A 23,572-nucleotide genomic window follows, 5' to 3' on the forward strand; every position below is an offset into this window, starting at 1 on the left:
CTATCTCTTGATTCCCGTTTGGGGCCAGCCGCTGAGAAGTGACCCAACACTGAGAGAGATTTACCATGTTTTTCAATGTTGTGCCTCCCAGTCTCAAAATCTGTGAGCTGGACAGTTTGGACCTTCTGTGTGCTTTTCACACTAAGGGCTCTGCCCAAGTCTGCCCTCCATGTGACCACTGAGGCCACCTCATAATGGTAGACAGTACTTGGGATCTCTGTAGACTCATGCAGCTCAGATATATACACAGGCCTTGGAAAGATCCTGCGTGGTTTCTGTTGAACCCATGGCTCAGAGCTATGCTTGTCAGTGTGGGAAGTGCAGTTCAGTATCTCAGAGTAGCAGCATGGGTCCAGCCATCTGGGTGCACATTTTGGCATTTCCACTTAAGAGCTTGTGTGCTTGGGCGCATTCAGCTCTGTGCCTCAGTTTCTCCATCTGAATACTGCCCTTAGCAAGCAAAGTACTGCATTGGTGGTGAGGGTTGAATGGTTAGTGTAAGTAAAGCATGCCATGGAAATGCTCAGGAAGGTTCCTTGGAGGTGAAATGTCTCATCTGAGATGCCATAACTCCACAGAACTCAGAGCTGCAGTCAAACTCTGCTGTCCAAGCTCCCAGGCCAGTGCTTTCCCCATGACGCACACCTGCTTTGTCTAAAAAGGACTCCTTTATGTTAAGCCAGACCCGGTGTTTAAGGAGTCACATAAAGGTCTCAGAAATGCTTTTTCTGACTGCCTGAGGACACGCTAAGTGGCCATTTCCCAAAATAATGTGCATGATGCTTCCAGAATGAATTAGTTGCCTGACCTGACAGCTATCTGGTCCAACACGACGAACACCAGTTGACTGGTGGGAGAGAGCTTATGTACCTAACATACTCATGTTCTACAACGTGTGAAACTCTATCATCTTGTGAGATTTCCTCCTCCTACATGTGAGCACCTCAAGCTAAGACCTGTTGCCCAGCCATGCGAGAGACCAGAGCTTCGCCTTTGCACAGCAGGCTGGATGCAGACTCAGGGGACCTGACCTGTGCATTACCTCACAACCACATGAATAGAGGCTCGTGCTTTTCTAAAGCTGGAGCTCTATGTGCACAAGGATGCAATTGTCTACATACAGAAATTCATATGTCTCTTCATCTCAAAATGTTACCTTTTCTTTTTTCTATGTTACTAACTCCCTATGTACATGTGTATCTATCCATCTCTGTCAATGGGTTTCTTGGTCTGTCATTGTGTGTGAAAGCCTGGATACTCAATGGATATATGTAAAAACACATATATTCTCTATTTTCACTAGTCCATACCTCTGGGAGGGTAACACGTTGAGTGAAAGCATATGGCTGATATTTCTGTAAACCTCTAATTTAGGATAACAGCCAATGTAAAAGGTGGAACGTCAAAGAAAACGTGTGTTTTGCTACGTAAGCTGACATCTAGACACAGGCTTCTCGGCTGTTTTTGGAGACCTGGTTATATGAATGGAAGCAGCGTGTGCCCAAATATCTTGAAGTCAAGACACATTTCAGGAGAAGGGAGTTGAAGGCACATGAAGACAAAAGTAGAGGGCTCCACATGCAAGGATCATGGCAATCACTGTCCACCCTACGAACAAGAAAAAGCCTGAAGACACTGAAAAATCAACCACTCTCGGATCCATGGAGAGGGGAGGACACAGGACAAACCATGGCCCTGAGGAGACAGGAAAGGGAACACAGGGAATCCAGGTTTCCTGGAGCACAGACTCTCTAGCAGAATATACTGTTTCTCCAGCTCACCTGGAACATTCAGCAAGAGACCACATGCTGGGCCATAAAACACACCCCAACACATCTCAAAGAGTAGAAGCAATACAACAGCTGCTCTCAGACCTCTATGAAATTAAACTAGAGCTCAACCACAGCAAGAAATCTTGGGAAATCCCCAAATAGCTGGAAATTTTTTAAAAATGGTCAAAGAGGAAGTTTCACGAGAAGCCTGAAAAGATTTTGAACTAAACGAAATGAAAATATACGTTGACAAAAATGTATGCAAAGGCAGTGCTTGGGAGAATTTATACTACTGAATGTCATCGTGTTGGAAAGTAAGAAAGATTCAAAGTGAATAGGCTTCCTCCTTAGAAAACAAGGCAAAAAAGAGTCATGTCATATAAAGCAAGTAAGAGAAAAAAAATCCTATAATTGCAGATACCAATGAAATGGAACACAAAAAACTCTCAGACAAAATCAACCAAACCAAGACAAAAGCTGGTTCTTTGTAAATATCAGTAAAATGGATAAAGCTCTAGCCTGACTAACCATGAAGAAAGAGGGAAGACACACATTAACAACAGATGAAAGAGGAGACGTCACGTTGAAAGGATTCTAAAGGAATACATGGAAAAATTCTAGGATTCCTGAAAGGAAAGAGGCCAATTCCTTCAAAGTCACAAAACTACCAAAACCCACTGAAAGGAAATAGATGATCTGAACAGGCAGGTATCAAAAACATTTAACCGATAGTTAATACATTTCCCAGAAAGGAAGAGCCGGCCCCAGATGGTTTGACTGGTGAATCCTATCAAATCTTACAAAGCAAAACACAGTCTTGCTGTGTCATCCAGCCATCTCACTCCTAGGTATTTACCCGGTTGAGTTGAAAAATGTGTCCGCATGAAAACTGGCCCAGGAGTGCTTCTATCGGCTTGATTTACAAACACCAAATCTAGAGGCGACTAAGCTGTCCTACACTAGGTGAACGGAGAAACAACCGGCAATACACCCTTACGATGCAATACGATTTGGTAATAAACATAGCTGAGCTACTGGAGCACATAGCTGGCTCACTCAGTTAAGCATCCACCTCTTGATTTGGGCTCAGGTCATGATCTCAGGGGCATGATATCCAGCCCCACGTCAGACGGGTTCCCTGCTGAGCATGGAGGCTGCTGAAGATTCTCTCTCCCTCTTCCTCCGCCCCTCCCCACACACTTTCACTCACTCTCTCTCTCAAACAATAATAAAAAGAAGATTAAAAAAAATAATTGAGCAATCAAGTCACAAAAAGACATCGACGAATGTGAACTGTATAGATAAAAGTGAAAGAAGTCAGTCTGGAAAAGCAACATGCTTTACGGTTCCAACTAGATGACATTCTGGAGAAAGGAAAGCTATAGAGATGACAAAAGGTCAACGGTTGTTAAGATTTCTAGAGAAAGGGCAAAGGCATGAATAGGTTAAACACAGGATTTTCAAGGCAGTGAAGTTACTCTGTACATGGTGGATACACGACTTTACACATTTGTCAAAACCCATACTCCTGCACAACACAGAGCAGACCTTCCTAGCGATGCTGGCCTTCAATGAGTATTAATATCGCTACGCTGGTTTGTGATTCGTGACACGTGTTCCACACTGATGAAGCTTTTAAGGATTGTGGAAATTGTGCGCCAAGGGATAAGGATGATAGGGAAACTTTTTATATTATCTGCTCAATTATTATCTTAATCTAAACCTATTTGAAGTAATAACGTCTATTCATTAAAAATAATAAAATCTATTTTTCCTAATATTTGATAACAGACTAATGTCCATTCCTTAGCTTCACTATACCTACCATGAAATGTGAACAGACTTGAGTTGCAAATGCCATTTGACTACTGTGGTTATAAACTGATGAGTGACCAGCTAAATTAAAATTGTCACACGTGAAACAAAAATAATATGGCTTGGCATTTTTGTCTTAAGTATGGGACACTGAAAACTAGTGTAATGATTCTTCTTCTTCTTTTTTCTTTTAGAGACAAAGAGAGAGTGTGAGCAGAGGAGGGGCATAGGGAAAGGGAGAGAGAATCTGAAGCAGGCTCCATACCCAGCATGGAGCCCAACACGGGGTTCAATCTCATGACCCTGACATCATGACCTGGGCCAAAATCAAGAGTTGGACACCACCCAGGTGCCCCTAGAATAATTATTCTTGAATCAACTTAATGAATGAATTTCCACGGTACCTTCGACAGAGTCAGAAGTGGGGTGAACCTTCGGCTTTATTCTCCTGGCCAGCTTCCGGAGACCTAGAGAAAATATGGATGTTTTCTTCACTTTTGTTTTTTGTTTTCTCAGAGACCATGGGAAATGCATGACAACAGAAAGAGCTGTTGACATCTTGCTATCAGAAGGCCATAGGAAAAGGAGTGATAAGTTCATCAGAGTTCAAACTTTTGATCCCATGGTTCATCATTTGCCTAGCAAAGCCACCTGAGTCAGAGAGGGCTTTCGGAAGGTCTTAGGGTTCATATAGCCTTCAAATACCCCACAGAGAATGTAAACTGATGCAGTCACTATGAAAACACAATATGGGACTTCATCAAAAAAATTCACAAAAGAACTACCATTACACCCAGCAATCCCACTCTTGGATAAGAAATCCATTTGAATTCAAGTCTAGATTTCAGAGAAATATCTGCCCATGTTCGGCAGCACTATTTACCAAAGCCAAGCTATAGAGACAACTTAATGTTGAGTGGGGGAGCCGGGACAGGAATGGAGTTGGTTCCTTGGGGAGAGAGGTCCCAGAACACCTGACACCTGCCCAGACACCTGAGATCAAGCCCTGCAGCCCTGAACCAGGGCTCCCTCATCTCTTTCTCATATCCTCCAGCCCCGAGTTGTCTGTGGGAGACAGTGGATGCCCTGGGGGAGGTGCCTGAGCCAACAGCAAAGTCCAAATCCTAGCTCACCTTCGCACATCTAGGTTTCAACCCCTGACCCAGAACACAGTGCAGATGCCCCTTGACAAGCCCCTCTGAAGGGCCAGGGGAAGCCCAACTGTGGCCATCCTCCCACAGCATTCACCCTACTAGCTGTCTGACGTGGAGCCTTCCCCGGGACCAGTTGAGCACCCTCAGGGACCAGTGGTCTGCGGGGCTCCCAAGCTGATTCAGAACCCAGGACTTTCCAAACTAATTGTCACATGACAGCTCTACCAAGAATTAGCTTCCCTTCAACTGACCAACCCTGGCTGAGCAGTTCCTGTGAATTAACTGGAAAAATGGCCACCTGGGCTAGTGCTTTGCTGGTTTAATAAATTAAGCCTATGACCTCTAGTATCTCACTGGTATTGATCTAAGTAAGTCTCCAAACTGCCTGGGCTAAGGCCTGGCTAAGAGTGAACCGGGACTGCACTGGCTCTGAATGGGCACCTTCCCTGTTCCTTCCTTCCTTCCCCAGATCCAGTCTTTATAGACTCCTCATCCTTCTCTAAACCCTGCAGTGGCAGGGGACCAAGCCCCACCTCCTTTGAGAGGGACCCCTCAGGGACGCCTGTGTGGCTCAGTGGGTCACGCGTCTGACCTGGCTCAGGTCATGATCTCAGGGTCCTGGGATCGAGCCGGGCCTCTGTTTCTGCACTCAGCTTGGTGCCTGCTTGTCCCTCTTCTCCTCCCCCACCCCACATCCCCCTTACTCACCGCTTCTGCTCTCTCATTCTCTCTCAAATAAAATCTTTTTTTAAAAAATCAGGGAATATACAAAGGACACATAGACAGGGACCCTTCCATACCCACACCCTGGAGAAGCTCCCCCATCACGACTCTCCGTAAGGATCACCCACACCTGCTTTTGCATTTAAATCTATCATCTGCTGTATACTATTTTGCACATGATAATAAGCAACCTTTTATTGAGAGACTTAGATTCAGATCTAAGCACGACTTTCTGTTGCATTTCATCTCACATCCTTTGTGAGGAAGCTCATCAATTGTTGACGATTTGTCAATAATGAAGTTCTATCATTGAAAACCAAGCACCATTATTCATTTGATGCTGTTTGACTTCTAGTCTTGCTTTGCAAGGCTATGTGTATATAGTCATGAAGCATGGCCTCTCTCCATGCTTGCACTTACTAGCCAACAATGGGAGAGCTCCGGAAGGAGCAAAGGCCCCCACTGGAGCATGGACACTCCCTGGCCTAGCTGGAAAAGCGCGTCCAAACAAGGATGATGGACAGCAGGCTGTTACGAGTGTTTGAGTTCTTGTTGGTCACTGTCCCTAAAGTGTGTAGTTCATGGCATTCAAGCATTTTTTTAGGGCTCATGGGGAGAATGTTATCAAATCTACAACACTATGTCCCTGATTCCTTTCTCTCTGTTTTTAAAATAGGCTCCATGCCCAACATGGGGACTGAACTCACGACCCTGAGATCAAGAGTCAAATGCTCCACTGGCGGAGCCAGCCAGGCACCGCTCAGCATGCTCCCTATTCTTATTCTATTTGTGCCATGCCCTGAAGAGTGACCATGCCATGACACTGATTGGCCAGGCACTGACCAGCTCTGGACAGAAGGTTAATCATGAACTGGTTCTTTGAGTCTTATTTTTCCTTGTCCCAGCAGTGTCCCTAAGGTCACAGGATGTCGGCATGACTAGGGCTTACTCATACTGACAATGCCATCAAACACCATGAAAGGGTCTCCTCCATTCTGACCAGATTGAGGTCAGGTGCTGAGGAGTAGCCCAGTGTTCAAACAGAGTTTGACTGGCTTGTCCTAAATGGTGCCTCCAAACCCTCAGAATCTTTGGACTGAACACAATCATGGCTTCAAACGGACCAGGCTTTCTACGTCCTTTTCAGATGAATGACTATGGCAAGATCTGGACATCTATGGCTCAAGAGCTTCCCTGGGCTATGTGACCACTGAGGTGACCTCATAATGACAAACAGTGTTTGGGATTCCCCTTGGCTCAGGGAATTCCTGACATCCATGCAGATGCTAAAGCTTCTTTGCACAGTAACTACTGATCCCATGACTGAGTCATAAGTGCAGTTCGGTTCAGTAGTTAGAGCACGAGCACTGGACTGCAGGCCTGGGTTCACCTCCTGGCTCCTTTACTTAGAGGAGTTCATGAACCTGGTCACATTCATCTCTGTGCCTCCGTTCCTCCACCTGAGGAACAGGGAGAGGAAACAAATCATCGCATAAGTGTGTGATGAGCATTGAATGAATGAACACCTGTCACGTGGTCAGAAAGGTGAATTAGAGGGTCTAGATCTTGTCTGACATCTCACAATTTCACAAGTTCCAGAGCTGGATTCAAATCTGGGAGTCTGAGTTCCCACACCATTGCTCTGTGACACACAGCTGCTTTGCCTAAATACAAGCATTTTACCCCAACATGATTTCCTCTGGACAGAATCAGAGGCAAACAACAACAACAACAACAAAAAGCAAACGAGCAAATCTATTGCTGTCTCCCTGAATCCACTCTCTGGGGCCCTTGTCCACAAATATCCATGACTGTTCTCTAGAATGTTCCAGTTGCCTGTCTTAAGGTCAGCAGATCAAATGAGATGAATCCCAGTGTAAAGGAAGGGAGGGTCACTGTTACAAAGTCTTGTGTTTTCAAACATGTGAAACAATGTCATCTTGCATTATTTATTCCTCACACAAATACAAGTGCCTCCAAACAAACTAGGAGTTCCTGAGACCCTTGTCAACTCATAGAAGAAAAAAAAAAAAAACATAGCTTAGCTTTTGGGAAGAGATCTGGATGAAAGTTCAGGAGAACTAAGAAACACATTACATCAAAACCACTTTAATGTAGACACGTTCTGTTTTCAAGCTACAATCCTCTGTGCAAACGTATGCAATCATCTATATATACATATATACTTATATATATAATGCGTGTGTCTCTGCTCTTGTGTCTACATCACCTATTTTTCTTTGTGCATCACTAATAATCTGTGTACTTGCTTATCGATCACTCATTAACTCGATCCATTAACCAGTTACCCATCTTTCACCATACATTAAAGGCCGGCTATTCATTGCGGCACCGAGGAAAAAAGGTCATGCTATTGTCACCATACTTACGTCTGGGGCACTGAATGGGACGGGTGGTAGCATACCATTGAAATCTCTAGAAAATGTCATTTTGGATAACACCCAAAGTTCTTAGAAATGGAAATGTGTGTCTGGGGGTCATAAACTGAAATGTAGACTCTCATATTCTGAGGATCTCTTTGGGGCAACTATTGATAGGAACGAACCCACATGTCCCCAAAATCCTGAAATCCATACCCCTTTGGGGATGAACGGTACAGGGCAGACATTGTAAGACACTGAGAAAATAATGATAAATGTCCTCCATATCAACCTTTCTGGGTTCACTCTAAATTTCAGAAATGCATAATGTGAATATAGAATTTAGGATGCTTAAAAAAACTTAAACGAACATAGACACTGCCGTATTTCCCCCCCTTGAGAACCTAGGGGTGACAAGTGAGGAGTGCAGGATATCATGGAAGTAGTCCATTGTTCTCCATGGAGGACAAAAACCAAGGCTGCTAGGTCAGTAGAACCACCAACAGTAGAAATCAAGGGATAAAACAAAACTATAAAACATGTGTAGATGAAATTGGGAGAGAGGAAATTTTCAACGATGAGAAAAATAGTTTGAGAAAGAGTGAACTGAGTCCTAGCAAACAGCATTCAGAAGATCATTAGGAACATACCATCACAGCAGGAACCACAGCAGAAACCACAGCAGGAACCACAGCAATTTCCCATTCTGAGTTGGAGCAGCAGAGCAAACACCAATCCCTAGGAATGGGTCAGCTCAAAGAGTCCCAGCTGGAAAGGACAGCAGAGGTGTGGCTCAAGTCACCATGGCGATGGTGTCATCATAGACCTTTCAGAGTCAATGCAGCTGCACAGCGGCCAACTTCTGGTGTCGACAGGGGCCTGTCTTCACAGACAAGGGGGGCATGGGAGAGTAAATGCTTTGTTTCGAAAGTTGAACCCCACTCTCACACTTTCTCACTCTTTTTTTTTTTTTGAAAATAAAAGACATGAGGGGGGATGACCTGCCACCCCCCCCAAACAGAGTCACTAGCCAAACTTCAGGGTGAAGAGGGAAAAGAAAAACAGATTGAGAATAAATAGAGGTCCCACTCTTGATTTAAAACACCATCCCCACCCATTCTATCCTCCAGTCACCAGACATGTCTAGAATATAGTTTAAAATGGGTCCCAGGTGAAATGAAGAGCAGTGTTCACAGAAATTCCATTCTTCAAATCATTATTTCTCTAAGTATATACTAATGAAAGTATGTCATTCTCTCACCGTCTATGCATACTACCTGATTTTTCTCTGTGTATAGCTGAGAGGACGTACTTAGTTACCTCTCAACCTTTGTGAATTTCTTGGTTAGTATGTGTATATAAAGCAGACTCTTTCCTGAATAATGAGGGGGGAAATATCACTGTATCTTCACCACTGCATTTCTGTAATAGTGAACGGGTTGAGGGCAATACATACAACTAGTACTTTTCTAAATGAAGTACTTTAAATACTCCCCAAAATGCAGGGTTCAGTGTGTGTTCTGGCTCATGGATGGGCACTCAATAGACACAGGATTTTGATCTGTTCTTGAAAAGTAGCAATGGAAATGGAAGGAACCAGTTCCAAATATACATAAAGAAGGAAACCTTTTAGAACAAAACCAAGTGCCGTGGACTTAACCAAGGAACTACAATACATGCTAAAAAAACAAACAAACAACAACAACAAAAAACTGGATGTAGTCGGGGAACCTGGTGAATCCTTGGACTCTGAATTTTGGCTCGGGTCATGATCTCAGATTCGTGAGATCAAGCCCCAGAAAATAATGGCATAAAACAACCCCTTTACTTTGGTAAAGTACTATTTTGGTAAACCTGGTCACAAGGTTAGGAATTCATCCAGGACACAATGCTGACATTAGAAAACGAAAGGTTTCACATATCCACACCCAGGATGATCCCCACTAGGTAGAACTTGGGGTCCATGAAAAGAGCAGCCCTAGGCCCAGTGCCAATAAATAAACGAGGGCTTTCTATTTCTCAAATCCACAATCCAGAATCCAAGTTTTGCAGGCAGTTGGAACTTCCTGAGTTAGTGAACAGATTCTTTGCAAATGCCCACATCTATTCTTTGCATGTTCCCCAGATCTACTTCCCAGTAGGGTGGCCAGAGGGCAACCAAGGGGAGTCCATGATGCCAGTTGTGTAGCTGAACCTCTCAGCACCTCTTTCAGATTCTATCTGAACCGAATACCCACTTTGGACACTCCTCAGGGTAGCAGAAATCATGAGGTTGTCATTGGGTGTATCTACATCTGAGGTCATACCCATTGGAGAGAAAAAACAAATTCAGCCACTGGTCAGAATGCAGAGCCTGGACATAGAAGAGGCCCACATATTCCTTTTGCATTTCAGTGGCTTCTCTCTGCTCTTTCCACAGTCAATAAACCTTCCCACAGAAATCTGTCCTGAACATCGAACTCACGACTCAATTAATGATGCCTATAAGAGAGACCTTGTCTCACAATCATTAAGCAGTGAATCAGTAAAAATGTTGTAAGGAGGGAAATAAGCAAGACCAGACATAGGGGGCAGTATGATTTTTGAAGCCTTTGTTTTTTTTTTTTTTTTTTTTTTTTTGGACTCTGGGGTAGCCACAACCTTTTCCATATCAAAAGGTTAAGACACACATTAGTATCATTTTTCCCCCACAAAGCCAAGAAAAAGGATGAGACTGTGCTACATGTCTTGCGAGGGAAATCAAGAGTCGAGGCAGGTGCTTTCCATAGGAAATAGATTCCACCTGAGGTCTGGCATGGCAGGGAGACCTTCCACAAGGGCACCAGTCAAGAGCCCAAAGGAGGTGGGGAAGCAACGGGAAAGGAAGAGTGTATGAGGCGATCGCTCCTCCAAAGAATAGATGTCTCACAAGAAACCGAGCTGTCCTGATAATGGACTCTGTCGGGTGGCTCACTTGTGTACAGAGCAGGACTCAACCGTCAGTCTTTATCAGAGACCTACCAGGTCACTCTACTCTGCACTTGGGACTGAGGGGCACAGGCCCATAAAATGCCCAAAGTCAGGTAATTCCCACCTTTTGTGGGGAACCAACTGTGATATCACAATCTCTGAGTCATTAGTGAGGAAGGGGGCAGTGGGGTCGTTTCGGCATCCACGGCTTCACCTAGGGAATAGCTCTCAGCTAGGCTCCACATCTTTGATCTTGGAAACCAACTTCCCCTACTGCCAGTCGAACCTGACTCCATTCTTCCAAGAGACCACAGAGCACAGAGGACCCCTAAGGGGGGGCTTTATGCAGTCAATTGGTGCAGTGGAGGAAGGAGATGTGTTCACGTTTCAAGTACACCCGTGTGCTCTATTTCCTGACACCAACCACAACCAACTCGCCACGTTCTCCAACAATTCAATTCATACTCCACAGATTTCAGGGCTCAGTCCCACAAGTCTGTCCCCACTGCAGAGGCCAGTCACAAATGGGGTGTTCAAGCTACCCACACTTCTGCCCAACCACAAGGTCAGGTACTCCCTCAGACCCCCTCCTTAGGGTTGATAATTTCACTAGAATGACTTACATCCACAAGTGGATGGATAAAGAAGATGGGCTCCATGTATACAAAGGAATATGACTCAGCCATTCGAAAGGATGAATTCTTACCACTTACATCGACCCGGACGGAACTGGAGTGTATTATACTGAGTGAAACACAGCAGTCAGAGAAAGACAAGTATATGGTTTCACTCATAGGTAGACTCTAAGAAACAGTGCAGAGGATCATAGGGGAATGGAGGGAAAACTGAACTGGAGGTCATCGGAGAGGGAGAAAAACCATGAGAGACATTTAAGTATATGAAACAAACTGAGGGTTGCTGGAGGTGAGGTGGGGGGGATGAGGTAATTGTATGATGGGCATTAAGGGGGGGGCGCGTGATGCGATGAGCACTGGGGGTATACGCAAATGATATATTATTGAACACTAGATCTGAAACTAACGATGTACTATACGCTGTCTAATTGAATTTAAATTTTAAAAAAGGAAAAAACAATTATAAATACACTGTAATAAAAGTTATATGAATGAAGGGGAAAAAAAGATCGACTCAGAAGTCAGGAAAGCACTTTACTTACATCGACCAGTTTATTATAAAGAATACAACTCAGGAAACGCCCAATGGAAGAGATGCGTGGAGCAAGGAAGGTCTAAAGGGGGTGGGGAGTGGCAGAGAGCTTCCACGCCTTCTCTGGGGGAAAATCACTTTTCCAGAATATTAATGTGTTCACCAACGTCTTGTTCAAGACTTTTTATAACCCAATCTTCAGCCCCCTCCCCTCACAGATGGCCAGTGGCTGGGGCTGAAATTTCCAATCCTTGACTCCCAGTTTGGTCCTTCTGGTGACCAGCCCCACTGTGATGCCATTTCTGGGCCCCACCCTATGTCAGCTATTTAACCTAAACTCTGGAGAGGTCTGTTGGAGATTTTATGACTAACAAAAGTCTCTCCTATCCCTCAGGAAACTGCAAGGATTTTAGGAGTCCTGTGCCAGGAACCAGAAATTAATTAATTAATTAATTAATTAATTAATTTATAAATTTTCCACAAAGCACTTCTCCAGAAAGGCTAGGCAGACAGGACATTGGCTTGCCTCTTCAAACTACTTCATGGTGGCTTCCCAGAGGGAGATCACCTGGACAGCTGAATGGCAGGATCATCTGTGATTTAAATGCTATTGTTTCCTGAAATCCTTTCATCCTTAAAGTGGAAATACCTAATGGGTCCTAAGTAAATGTCCTTTCTAGTGCTAACGAATGAACACACAAAATCAAGGGCACATGGTCCAAACCGAGAGAGATCTGAAATGCCGATTGGAAACCAAGTCTAGAATCCTCACTGGGCTTTGAGCTGAGACGGGAGAAGGATCCGAACTTAGGCGGATCCGCAGCTCTGCCTGCAGGTCCTGCCTGGCCCAGACACTAACCCAGAGCAGGGTTGAGTTCAAGGTGTCCTGACAGGGCAGAATTCTCCACCTTCTAGTTCAGGGCTCTCTGATAAATACCTAATGCAAGACACAGACATGGTTTCATGTTTTCTAATAAGCACACTGGAAACAAGAGAAATGAAAATGGTGAAGTAAATGTAAATGATGTTTTGGGTTTGGTTTTGTTTTTTAAGGAGGCTCCTGCCCAGTGTGGAGCCCAAGGCAGAGATTGAACACACAACCATCAAGACCTGAGCTGAGATCAAGAGATGGCATTTTAACCAACTGAGCCACCCAGGCACACTAAACAATGTATTTTTAATTCACTATCCCCCAAATGTTCACATTTCCACATGTGACACAAGAAAGGTGGCCACATTTCAAGGGCTCAAGAGCCACTCCGAGCTGGTGCTACCATATTGGACAGGGCAGACAGAGATCGTTTACTCATGGAATCCTATCGGCCAGTGCTGTTCAGGCTCCCTCAGGCTATACTGCACTTTGATTTATGAACATCCTGAAATAATCCACTTCTTCAGACTGAGTACTGAGACTCACATCTGTGCCAGGGATTCTCAAACCCAGAGTCAATGTGGGACAAAATTACGTACATGTTGCCAGGCATGGGTGGTAGTGGCTCAGTAACGGTTTAATCAACCTCGTCTAAACTCTCCATCTTGCTCTCTCCTTAGCCACCCTCTGGAGAATGTGAGAAACTCATGAATGGAATGAATGATTATCAATCATTTTAATGAATGAAAATAAATTAATGTAGGGCTCCTCTCTACTCGCCTTGAATCCTGGCTTCCAGGCGTTTACACGGTGAGGCGGCTTCCATTGGCGTTCTCGCTCTCCCTGTATTCACATCCTGTCAATGTCTCTTCAGTCTGAGATTAGTTTTACTCCATTAAGGGGTACATAATAGAATATTATACCCAGAGGGTGTACCTTCCCAGTTCTCTGGACACATTCTATTGGCTTCCAGTGGTCCCCAAGCAGGGAGTGCTTTGGCCCCCAGGGAACACTCGGCAATGTCTGGGTACATTGAAGGTTCCCAACTGTGGGGCGGGTGCTACTGGCATTTGGTGGGTAGAGGCCGGGGATGCTGCTCCACATGCTACCAGGCTCCCTGCAGCTCCCGCAAGAGTTCCCTTGCCCCAAATGTCAACAGAGCCAAGGTTGAGAAGCCCTGTCTTAAGCCATGTTTGCTAACACCCTTTAAGAAAAATGGGGGTTCCTAGGGGAGCCCTGAATTGGGCTCTGCATTCAACATGGAGTCTGCTTGAGATTCTCCCTCTCCCTCTGCTCCTCCAACTCATGCTGTCTCTCTCTCTCTCTCTCTAAAATATACAAATAAATCATCTTAAAAAAAAAGAATGAAAAATGGGGATTCCTCCTGATCTCTTTGAACCCAATATTAAACGGCCAATATCTATCTCTATGGAATTAGTCACAGACCCCACTGATGTAAAAAGGAATACACCTATTCTTATATTTCAATTTTTTCAAAGTAGCGGAAGTGTTTTGGGAAGTGTTCTCTCAAAGCTCACTCTCTGGACCCAGTCATTTCTCCCCAACTGTTTTTCTCCATGATTGCAAATATGTATTTTCAAGCATTGTTAGACAAACTGGAACGGGCCCCAGACCACCTGAAATTGGACAACAGCCTTTCCTTTTTGAAAATTTTGCAAGACAGCATAATAGAAACGAGACATCTAAAGTTGCAGTAAATCATATCGTGTCTTTTATCCAAACTAAAATTCATATTCACAGAACAATTATTACTGCTCAGCCATTTCACACCATTTTTCACCCCTTGTTAATGCTAATAAAGTGTATGAGTTTTGAATCTGCGGGTGGCTGACCAAAGTGTGACCCCACAGCATGTATAGCCTGTTAGAAGGCTGTGTGCCTCACAGTCAAATCCAACCACCATTTCTAAATATTGCAACTCACGAGTTTCGGATTTGCTTTCTTTTGTTCGCCACAAGTTTGGATACATTTGAAAATGTCCAAGAATAATGAGAATTGTAGACTTTACTTCTGAGATGGGAAATTACAAATAATTTTCATAACATCTTCATATTTCCCTTCTTGACATCGTACCACAACTTAGGTAAATGGCCTTTGGTTTATTCTTTGCATAATGTCCAATCAAGTTTTCTCCCTTCAATTATGCCATATTGTTTTACAGTACTCCTAGATAAGCAGGAAAGTGTAGGGAGCATGAAAATCAAGAGATAATATAAGGGAAATCAGATTGATTTCAAGTTATAAAATTAAATTCTACATCAATCCAGTAATAACTATTTGTTGTCTACTTTTTGCTGGATACTGCTTGTAGTTGATATCCAAAATCAAGACCACAGACCCAGCTATTAAATTTGTCTCATTCAAAAAGAATTAAGACCACACCCATCCAAAAAGAAAAGAATAGTAACCGATTCTATTAGAAATGTTTATAAGTTGGGTACCTGGGTGCTTCAGTCGGATGGGCGTTGGATTCTTGGTTTCAGCTCAGGTCATGATCTCAGGGTCCTGGGATCCAGCCCTGTGTCAGTTCCACACTCAGGAAGGAGTATGTTCCTCTCTCTCTCTGCTCCTCTCCCTGCTTGTGAGTGCTCTCACTCTGAAATAAGTAAATAAAATCCTTAAGAAAGGTATTTCTAAAAGGGAAGTTTAGAGTGATACAGGCCTAACTCAAGAAACAAGAAATGTCTTGGATAAGCAACCTAAATTTACACCTCAAGGAAACAAAAAAGAACAAAGGAAGGCAAAAGTTAGTAGAAGGAAGGAACATATCAGAACAGAAACAGATGAACTACAGACTAAAGAGACAATGGAAAGACTTTTAAAAAAACAATAGAAAGATCAACCAAAGACCCGGTTCTTCGAAAAGAACAAAGCTGACAAATTTTCAGCTGGACTCAGGGTGAAAAAAGGAATGAGAACTCCTAAGCAGCAATGGAAGAGATGTTCCCACGGATTCCGTAGATATACAGAGGCTCACAAGAGACTACTATGGACAACTACTCCCCAACACACTGGACGACCTAGAAGAACAGGATTAATTCCCAGAAACATGCAACCTTCCAAGACTGAATCACGAACTGAAAGAAATTCTGACTAGACCAGTTACCAGCGGAGAAATTAAATGAGTAACCGAAAGCCCCTCAATAATCAGAAGTCCAGGACCAAATGGCTTCACTATAAATTCTACCAAATGTTCAAAGGAAAATGAATACCAATCCTTCTCAAACTTTTCCACAAAAAAAAAAAAAAAGGAACGCTTCCCAAATCATTTTAGGAGGCCAGCATTGCCCTTAACAAAAGCTGCCAAGATGCCACAAGAACAGAAAATTACAGACCAGTATATGTGATAAACATGGATATAAAAACCCTCAACAAAATATCAGCAAGCCAAATTCAACAATACAGGAAGAAGTACGATCAAGTAAGATTTATTTCACGGATACAGCGTGGTTCAAAATCCAAAAATCAGGGGCCCCTGGGTAGCTCAGTTGGTCAAATGTCTGCCTTTGGCTCAGGTCATGATCTCAGAGTCCTGGGATCCAGCCCCACCTCAGGCTCCCTGCTCAGCAGGGAGTATGCATCTCCTTCTTCCTCTAGGCCTCCCCCTGCTCCTGCTCTCTCTCTCTCAAATAAACAAAATCTTAAAAAACAAAACAGCCTATAGGCCCTCCCTCCGTACTTAACACCTCAACTGTCAGCAAGTCCTAAGCCAGGCTTCAACCCCAACCCCAACGCCAAAGTGACTCTCAGCTTCTCATTTCCAGCCAGTGAAGCAGAGTAGCATAGGCCACTCCCAAATATGCCATTTTCAAACATTATGTTGGATTAAAGTTACTTAAGAAACAGCCAGTGCCAGAGGACACTCGGACCTTCCCTCGCTGCACCAGGAGGAAGAGAGGCAGCCTCCTCACCAGCCATGGGCAGGTGAGGGCCGAGGTGGCTATACAACCTTGTTACTTCACTAGATTACCACCCCAAGCCCAAACCCCTCATCTTGTCAACGCTTCACCAATTGACTGTTTCTATTCATAGAAAGCATTAAAAACAGTCCGCTTTGGTCACTTTTGAGCCTTGTGTTTTGGGGGCTCCTGTACATACAAAATTAAATGGTTTTTTCCTGTTCATCAGTCTTTTAAAAAATTTTTTTATTATGTTACGTTAGTCACCATACAGTACATCATTAGTTTTTGATGTTGTGTTCCATGATTCATTGCTTGTGTGTAACACCCAGTGCTCCATGCAACACATGCCGTCCTTAATACCCATTACCAGGCCAGCAGATCCCCCCACCCCTCCCCTCCTAACGCTCAGTTTGTTTCCCAGAGTCCATAGTCTCTAATGGTTCATCCCCCCTTCAGCTTACCACCCCCTTCATTCTTCCCTTCCTTCTCCTACCAATCACCCTGTTCATCAGTCTTATGTCAACTTAATTCTTGGACCAACTGTAGAACCCAGAAGGGAAGAGGGAGAAGTTCTCACCCCTACACTATGAATCAAGAAAACAACTAGCCCCCTCTTACCGCCTCTGCATTTCAGGCACAGGACGCATGTCCATTTTACCCCCAAGGGCCAGAAAAGGACACAGTGAACAGAGGACAGAATTGGGCCTTCAGTGTGGGAGCCCCGTCCTGCCCAGGAGGACCTCCTGCTTCACACAGCTCCTTCCTGCTCTAAAATGGTAACATTCTGATGATTTGAATAAAAGAGAGACAAACGGAAAAGAAACTGGTCACTCTCCAGGAAGGGGATTTTGAGGGACTGGGAGAGACTGCAAGGCATGTGGGAACAAGGGGAGGTACATCCCAGTGCCAGGGGGTCAACACCAGCACAGCAGAGAGGCAGAAACTCCAGGGCCAGGGTTCCTCTGGAGAGGATGAGTTGTTTTGTAGAGTGGACAAAAAAACCGGGGTTGTCTGGAAGAGCCTTGGGGTACCTGCACCAGGAATAAGGTCAGGGCGGTGGGTCCAAGTCCCCCACAGCAGGGCCCGGAGCCAGAGCCGTGGCTAGGTCTATGACGGGCATGAGAACCTGTGAGGAGCAGCCCTGCCCAGCCCAATGCCAGAGCCCTCGGCCACTGGAGCCCAGAGCACCAAGGAGGGGTAGAGAGTGCACCAGGAAGGAGGTGGCCCAGAATCCTCTGCATGTCACATCCCACGGGCTGTGGTGGGTCACCGTTGGCCGTGCTGGCCAGCAGAAGAGAAAGGAGCCGACTACGCAGGGGCAGGTGCTAGAGACGCCAGGGCTCTGCCCACACAAGATGCTCTCTGTACTGTGGATGTTGCTGCCTGACTCCTGAGGGGCCCAGGGAGCTCCAAGAGAGCCCAGAGTGAAAAGTTTTCTCAGGAGGTGAGCCCAGGAAACAGAGGAAGCTGACAGAAGGCCTGTTGAAGCAGTTGCTCTGCTGGGCCCCCAAGGATCTGCCCACTGGGGGGGGGTGGGGGGGGCTGCGGCGGCATCCCCCCAACCCCCAGGAGTCATGGGCGGGGGGCTGCTGGTCGGCAACTCCCCTAGAAGCCCGGCCCCAGGGTAGAGAGCACCTTCGGGCACAGGGCACTGCCAGCGTCCCAGACGCTGCGGGATGGGCCTTGGCGGGGAGTGCCGGGCCCCGACCACGCACATGGCATCTGCCACCATCCAGAGGTCACGGTTTCTATCTTCGGGGCTGCTTCTGGCCATCATTTTTCTATGCATATGAACGTGAAACAAAACTGATTTTACTTCAAGTGCAGACTTTTCATTCGTGTCTTCTCACTACATCTCCCAAGCGTCATTCTTTTCCTTCAGAAACGTGAGTTTTGATGGCTGTACCATTCCACCACATGGACCTGCTCTTCCAGGTGCCACCAGCACTGAGCCAGAAGCAGGGTGTTCGCAGCTCGATTTCCCAGGGCTCCTCTGCCACTGAAACACAGAGACGACGAGGCCCACTTCCTACAGCCACGGCGCTGGCTCTGAGGCAATGCATGGGACAGCAAGGACAGCATCACCATGTGCACCTGCAGGAAACCCGGCTTATTATCCCTGCCTCTGCTCCAGCTCCCACATGAACCACTGGGAGAAAGCCCCTCAGCCTGCGGGTATGTTCGTACTTTCCTCTTATCTGCCCTAAACTCAGGGTGATATACCCCAGTCCCCACTCTGGCCTGGTGAACATACAGACGGGCACCTCAAATGTCCTTACAAAGCCCTAGCCTCAACGGACAATAGAAGAGAGCCCTTTCCTGTGCCTAAATGGCAAAAGCAAGCAGATGAGTACCCGTTCTTGCATTTCTAGAGAATAACAGGAGATAGTTTTGAGGGAGAAGAGTGTTTTGACAGAAAAGACTAGTTACATAATTACACTTCGAGCGAGATCAGAAACATTAGTGTGTGGGAAGCCAGTCTTGCAAAGAGATGTTTCCATTTATTCCCTATGAACACTGATCTGAACATTTGGAAGCTGTTTTCTCAACCCTCCTACAGCATCTGCAATTTGGGGTGCTAGCTGTAATAATATTCAGGTCACAGGTTACCCTGACAACATTTGCTACCATTACAACTGGACCATTACAACAAGATGTTCAAATGTGGTGTTTTTCTGCATTACAGGTAGACATAGCACTATTGTACTTTCTGTCTGTCTTGCCATGGTTGGAATGCTTAAAGTATTTATATACTGCCCTCTCCTTACCTGGATTTTTGTGATTTTTAGTGACCCCCCACTGCCCTGGGACTATGGATCAAAATGTAAACTTTTGAATGTCCCTTAGGAGCTCTTATAACCTGGCTCCAACCTGCCTTTCCCGGTTCTTTTCCCTGTCATGTCCGTGTGAAACCTCTGCTGGGGAGCACCAGCTAGATGCTGGCACAGGGTGACGTCTTGGGCGACAAGAAGAAATTCTCTGGTGCGGGAGACACGGTGAAATACTAAACAGCCATGCGTTCCAGTGAACATTCGCTGAGTGCTTACCACGTGCTGGGCGTTGTCCTAAGGTCCTCAGGCACAACTCAGTCAACACTAGGAGGGAGAGGGGTGTTATTCCCATTTGAGGGATAGGGAAACCGAGGCACAGAAAGGCTCAGTAACGTGCTTAAATTCATCAGGCTGGGCTACTGAGTCTGCAGGGTTGCCCACATTGCCTTTGGCCTGTCTGGAGCATGGTGCTTCAAACCCAGGGGAGAGCAGAGCAGGCAGCCCGGGATTCTTGAGTGCATTGTGCAGATCTTGGCTTGCTGGGGGTGCAGGGGAGAGTGAATCACACCACCTCGATGTGAGGTTGGGGAAACTTCCTGAGAACAGCTGGCTGACTCAGATCCTGAGATCGGTGTTGTTTGGCCTTTCCTCTCGCTGGGTCTCGCCCTCCACAGCCTGAAGAGGCTGAGCCCGTCGACCCTCCCACATGCCCCAGTCCTGCCACTGTGCCCCGAGTGGACTCAGTGCCCAGGGAGTGACGTGGCTACAAGTGCAGGGTGGCAAGAGGGGCCACCACTCAGAGTGAGGAGTGGAAGGAGCCACAATGGCCCTGAGAGGGACTGGGGGCCCACTGACCCCAGCCTACGGGGCCTGCGTGCAGGTGACAGCACCTGCTCCATCCACCATGGAAACGGCACACGACGGGAAGGCACACAGGTTTCAAGTCCACATGAAAGTCTCTGTGACCAAAAATAAAAGGGGAACTTTTGCAACATCCGTGACATTGAATATTGTTAATTAGTTAATGATCATGTTGGGTGGTGTTTACTGGGCTAAGTTGCCCAGACCCTGTGTCACGGCACTAACAGAGCAGAGTCAGGCCTCCAACCCAGATTCAGAGCCCAACAGCGGACTCAGGTCTCTCAGCCACTTGGTACTCTGATGCTGCCAACGAGTAAGGTATGTGAGAGCCCATAAGGAAGGGGTGACTCCCCAAGAGAAAAATGGCCAAAGGACGTGTTACGGGCTGAATGGCATCCCCCAAATTCACAGGTTACAGTCCTTGCCCTGAGCATCTCCAATGTGACTGTATTTGGGGAGAGGGTCTTTACAGAGGGGATTAAGGTGAAATGAGGTCACTAGGGTGGGCCCTGATCCAGGGGGGACTGGCACCCTTACAAGAGGAGATCAGGACACAGGCACACACAGCGGGATGACCAGGTGAGGGAAGACATGGGAGGGGGGACAACGAGAGAGGCTGCTGGAGACACCAGCCCAGCCATGCCTGGATCTCACACCTCCAGCCTCTGGACTTGACAGAAAATAGATTCCTGCTGTTTAAGAAACAAACTAGTACAGAATATAAACTGGAAATTCCCCCCCCCCCAAAAAAAATAATAACTTATGGCCAGTAAACTTTGAAAATGTTCTCTTCATATGTTCTATTTAATGTATCAAACTGGCCCAGATAAAAACAAACAAAAAACAAACAAACAAAAAGCCCATTAATGTTGATGTTGGTGAAGGTGGAGTGAGATGGGCACTGCTGTCAGGAGAGCTGACTGACCCAAAGTTTCTGGAGGGAAGAAGTTTCGATCCCGAGCCTATCGAGTGTTGGCAACGACGTGCAGAACCATGGGGGTCCTTACACCTGCTGGTGGGAGTACAAATGGCTATTACTGCTCAGGAAAGTGGTCGGGCGTCATTGTGCAGAGTTGAAAAGGCTCCAACTCTGTGGCCCACCAAGGCTGTTCCCGGGTGTGTGCCCCGGGGAACCCTTCCACCTGCGCGCCAGGAGGCAAGCACCAGGATGCTGGAGGCGCTGCGAGCATCCCGTCCGGTGTGTGCAGAGCCAGACAGCCAAGGTGTGTATGTAGGAAAGATTCGTGACGTGGCAAGAGAGGAGCAAAGTCACAGAAAAACACAGGACAGGAGTTTGCATGAAATCTAAAAATATGCAGCACTAGTATTAGCTTTTTAGGCTTAAGTTTACCTCTACGAAAATCATGCAGAAAATTGAAGGAGAGATAAACACAAAATCCCTCAGGGGGCCTGGCGGGCTGTCCATGCTAGACGGGGTGGCAGGGACACGGGCAGGCCACCACTGCTAAACATGCACGTGCTAGAACGAAGAGAATCCTTTCTAAGTAGGAACTATTTTGTAATTAAAATAGTAGAAAAATGAACAGAAGAAAAAAATCATAACATTATTTTGGGGCGGTGGAATTGTGGGTGATTCTCATTTTCTGCCTGTTACTTGTTTGAATTTTCTGTTTTTTAAAAAGTCTATAGTGAACGTGTTGTTTTTATCTTATGATCGTCCTTTTTTATTATAAATCTTTCAAACATACAGGAAATACTGGGAATGATATAGATGAAACACCCAAATATTGATTGTACCAAACTGAACAAATCTTGAGATTTTGCCAAATTGGACTGTTTTTGTTTTCATATAAGAGAAGAGACAGAAAAAGTTGAGGTTGTCTGGTGGCCCCACCAGCTCCTCTTCCTCAGAGGCCACGCCCCGTCTCAACTCCAGGTGTAGTCCTGTCCATGAGCTCACACGTTGACTGTACATGTAAATGACTATAGTAACACTCCTGGAGGTTTAAATGTACAGGAACATTCTCACGCTCTGTGGATTCTCCTGCAACTTGTTTTCCCCATGAACACATGCTTGTGAGACTTCCTCACGTTAGCTCGTGTAGATCTTGGTCATTCCTGTAACTGCTATCATGTTTTCTGTTGCGTGAAGAGCCCAGGATACACATTTCTGTTGCCTGATTGATGGACACTTGGGTGTCTGGCTCTTTGTTTTTCCCTGTTATTGAACACGACACTGCAAGAGTGTCCCGTGTGTGTCTCCTTGGGTAGAGGTGTGAGAACTCCAGGATTTAAGACCTGACAGGAAGGGCCTCCGGGATGGAGAGGACAGATGGGGTCACCTCGCCCAGACATGACCATATCATTCTCCGGGAGCATATGAGCATGTGTTTGCCCACTTACCCATCTCACCTGGGTCGTATCAAGACTTTCTAGGACTCCCAATCTGAATAATGTAAATGCTACCCCATCATGGTCTGAGTTCTCCTTTCACAGTGCTTTCTCAAACAGACGCACAAACGTTACAGATGCCCTTCAAAGTACGTGATGAGATTTTATCTTTGGACAGTGAGACTCGTGTGATGACAGTGGGCACAACCAGGCAGGGATGGCCGTGGAGTCACATCGAATGTAGACTTTAGAGGCACAGAAGGGGCAAAGGACCAGCAAGCACAGTGGGCTGGCCCTGGCTCAGGCCACAACGTCCCCATGTTTGCGAGGAGGACCCAGGATGAGACTGTGACAGGACAGAATTCACATTCTGTGCTCCAGAAAGGTTTCCTGTCTCACAGCAAGCTGGGGACGCCCACTGGGTCATCAGATGTTTAGCCCTGCTCTGTCCAGAAGAGGCAGCAGCCGGGGCGTGGTGCTGAGGGGCTCCAGGAGACTTCTGGCCCATCCATGCACTCTGCAGACCATCTCCCGCCCCAGGTCTGGAGCACAAGGTGTGGGGCCTAACAGGTGTCTGGGATCCCATCTCATCCGACAGGATCTGAAATACCATTTCACCAGCAGCTTCCTCGGCGGCTCCTTGTGATTTTAAAATAGCAAGAACCTGCGGTTCCGAAGGTCACCCATTTCAGAATTACTGTACTCAGCAAAATACCCCACCCAGCAACTCCAGAAATCGCACAAGGAAGGGTCAGACTGAGGAGGGCCCAGCCTGGCAGCAGACGACGTCAGGATGCCTCAGGCTCTGTCCTCCCCATGTTCGTGACTCAAGA

General features: G+C 46.0%; 1 protein-coding gene across 1 annotated transcript in view; it reads right to left on the reverse strand.

Annotated features, from left to right (window-relative positions):
- LOC123001741 (uncharacterized) overlaps positions 1 to 23,572 on the reverse strand; it is a 55,419-nt gene that overhangs the window by 20,175 nt on the left and 11,672 nt on the right. The window contains exons 2-4 of the mRNA XM_057305443.1: positions 15,295 to 15,449; positions 8,496 to 8,728; positions 3,992 to 4,054 (exon numbers count right to left, since the gene is read on the reverse strand). Of these exons, the coding sequence (XP_057161426.1) occupies positions 3,992 to 4,054; positions 8,496 to 8,550 (118 nt within the window). The 5' untranslated portion in view covers positions 8,551 to 8,728; positions 15,295 to 15,449. The remainder of the gene's footprint in view (positions 1 to 3,991; positions 4,055 to 8,495; positions 8,729 to 15,294; positions 15,450 to 23,572) is intronic.

The sequence above is a fragment of the Ursus arctos genome, unplaced genomic scaffold, assembly GCF_023065955.2.
Source record: "Ursus arctos isolate Adak ecotype North America unplaced genomic scaffold, UrsArc2.0 scaffold_32, whole genome shotgun sequence".
Classification (NCBI taxonomy): Eukaryota; Metazoa; Chordata; class Mammalia; order Carnivora; family Ursidae; genus Ursus; species Ursus arctos.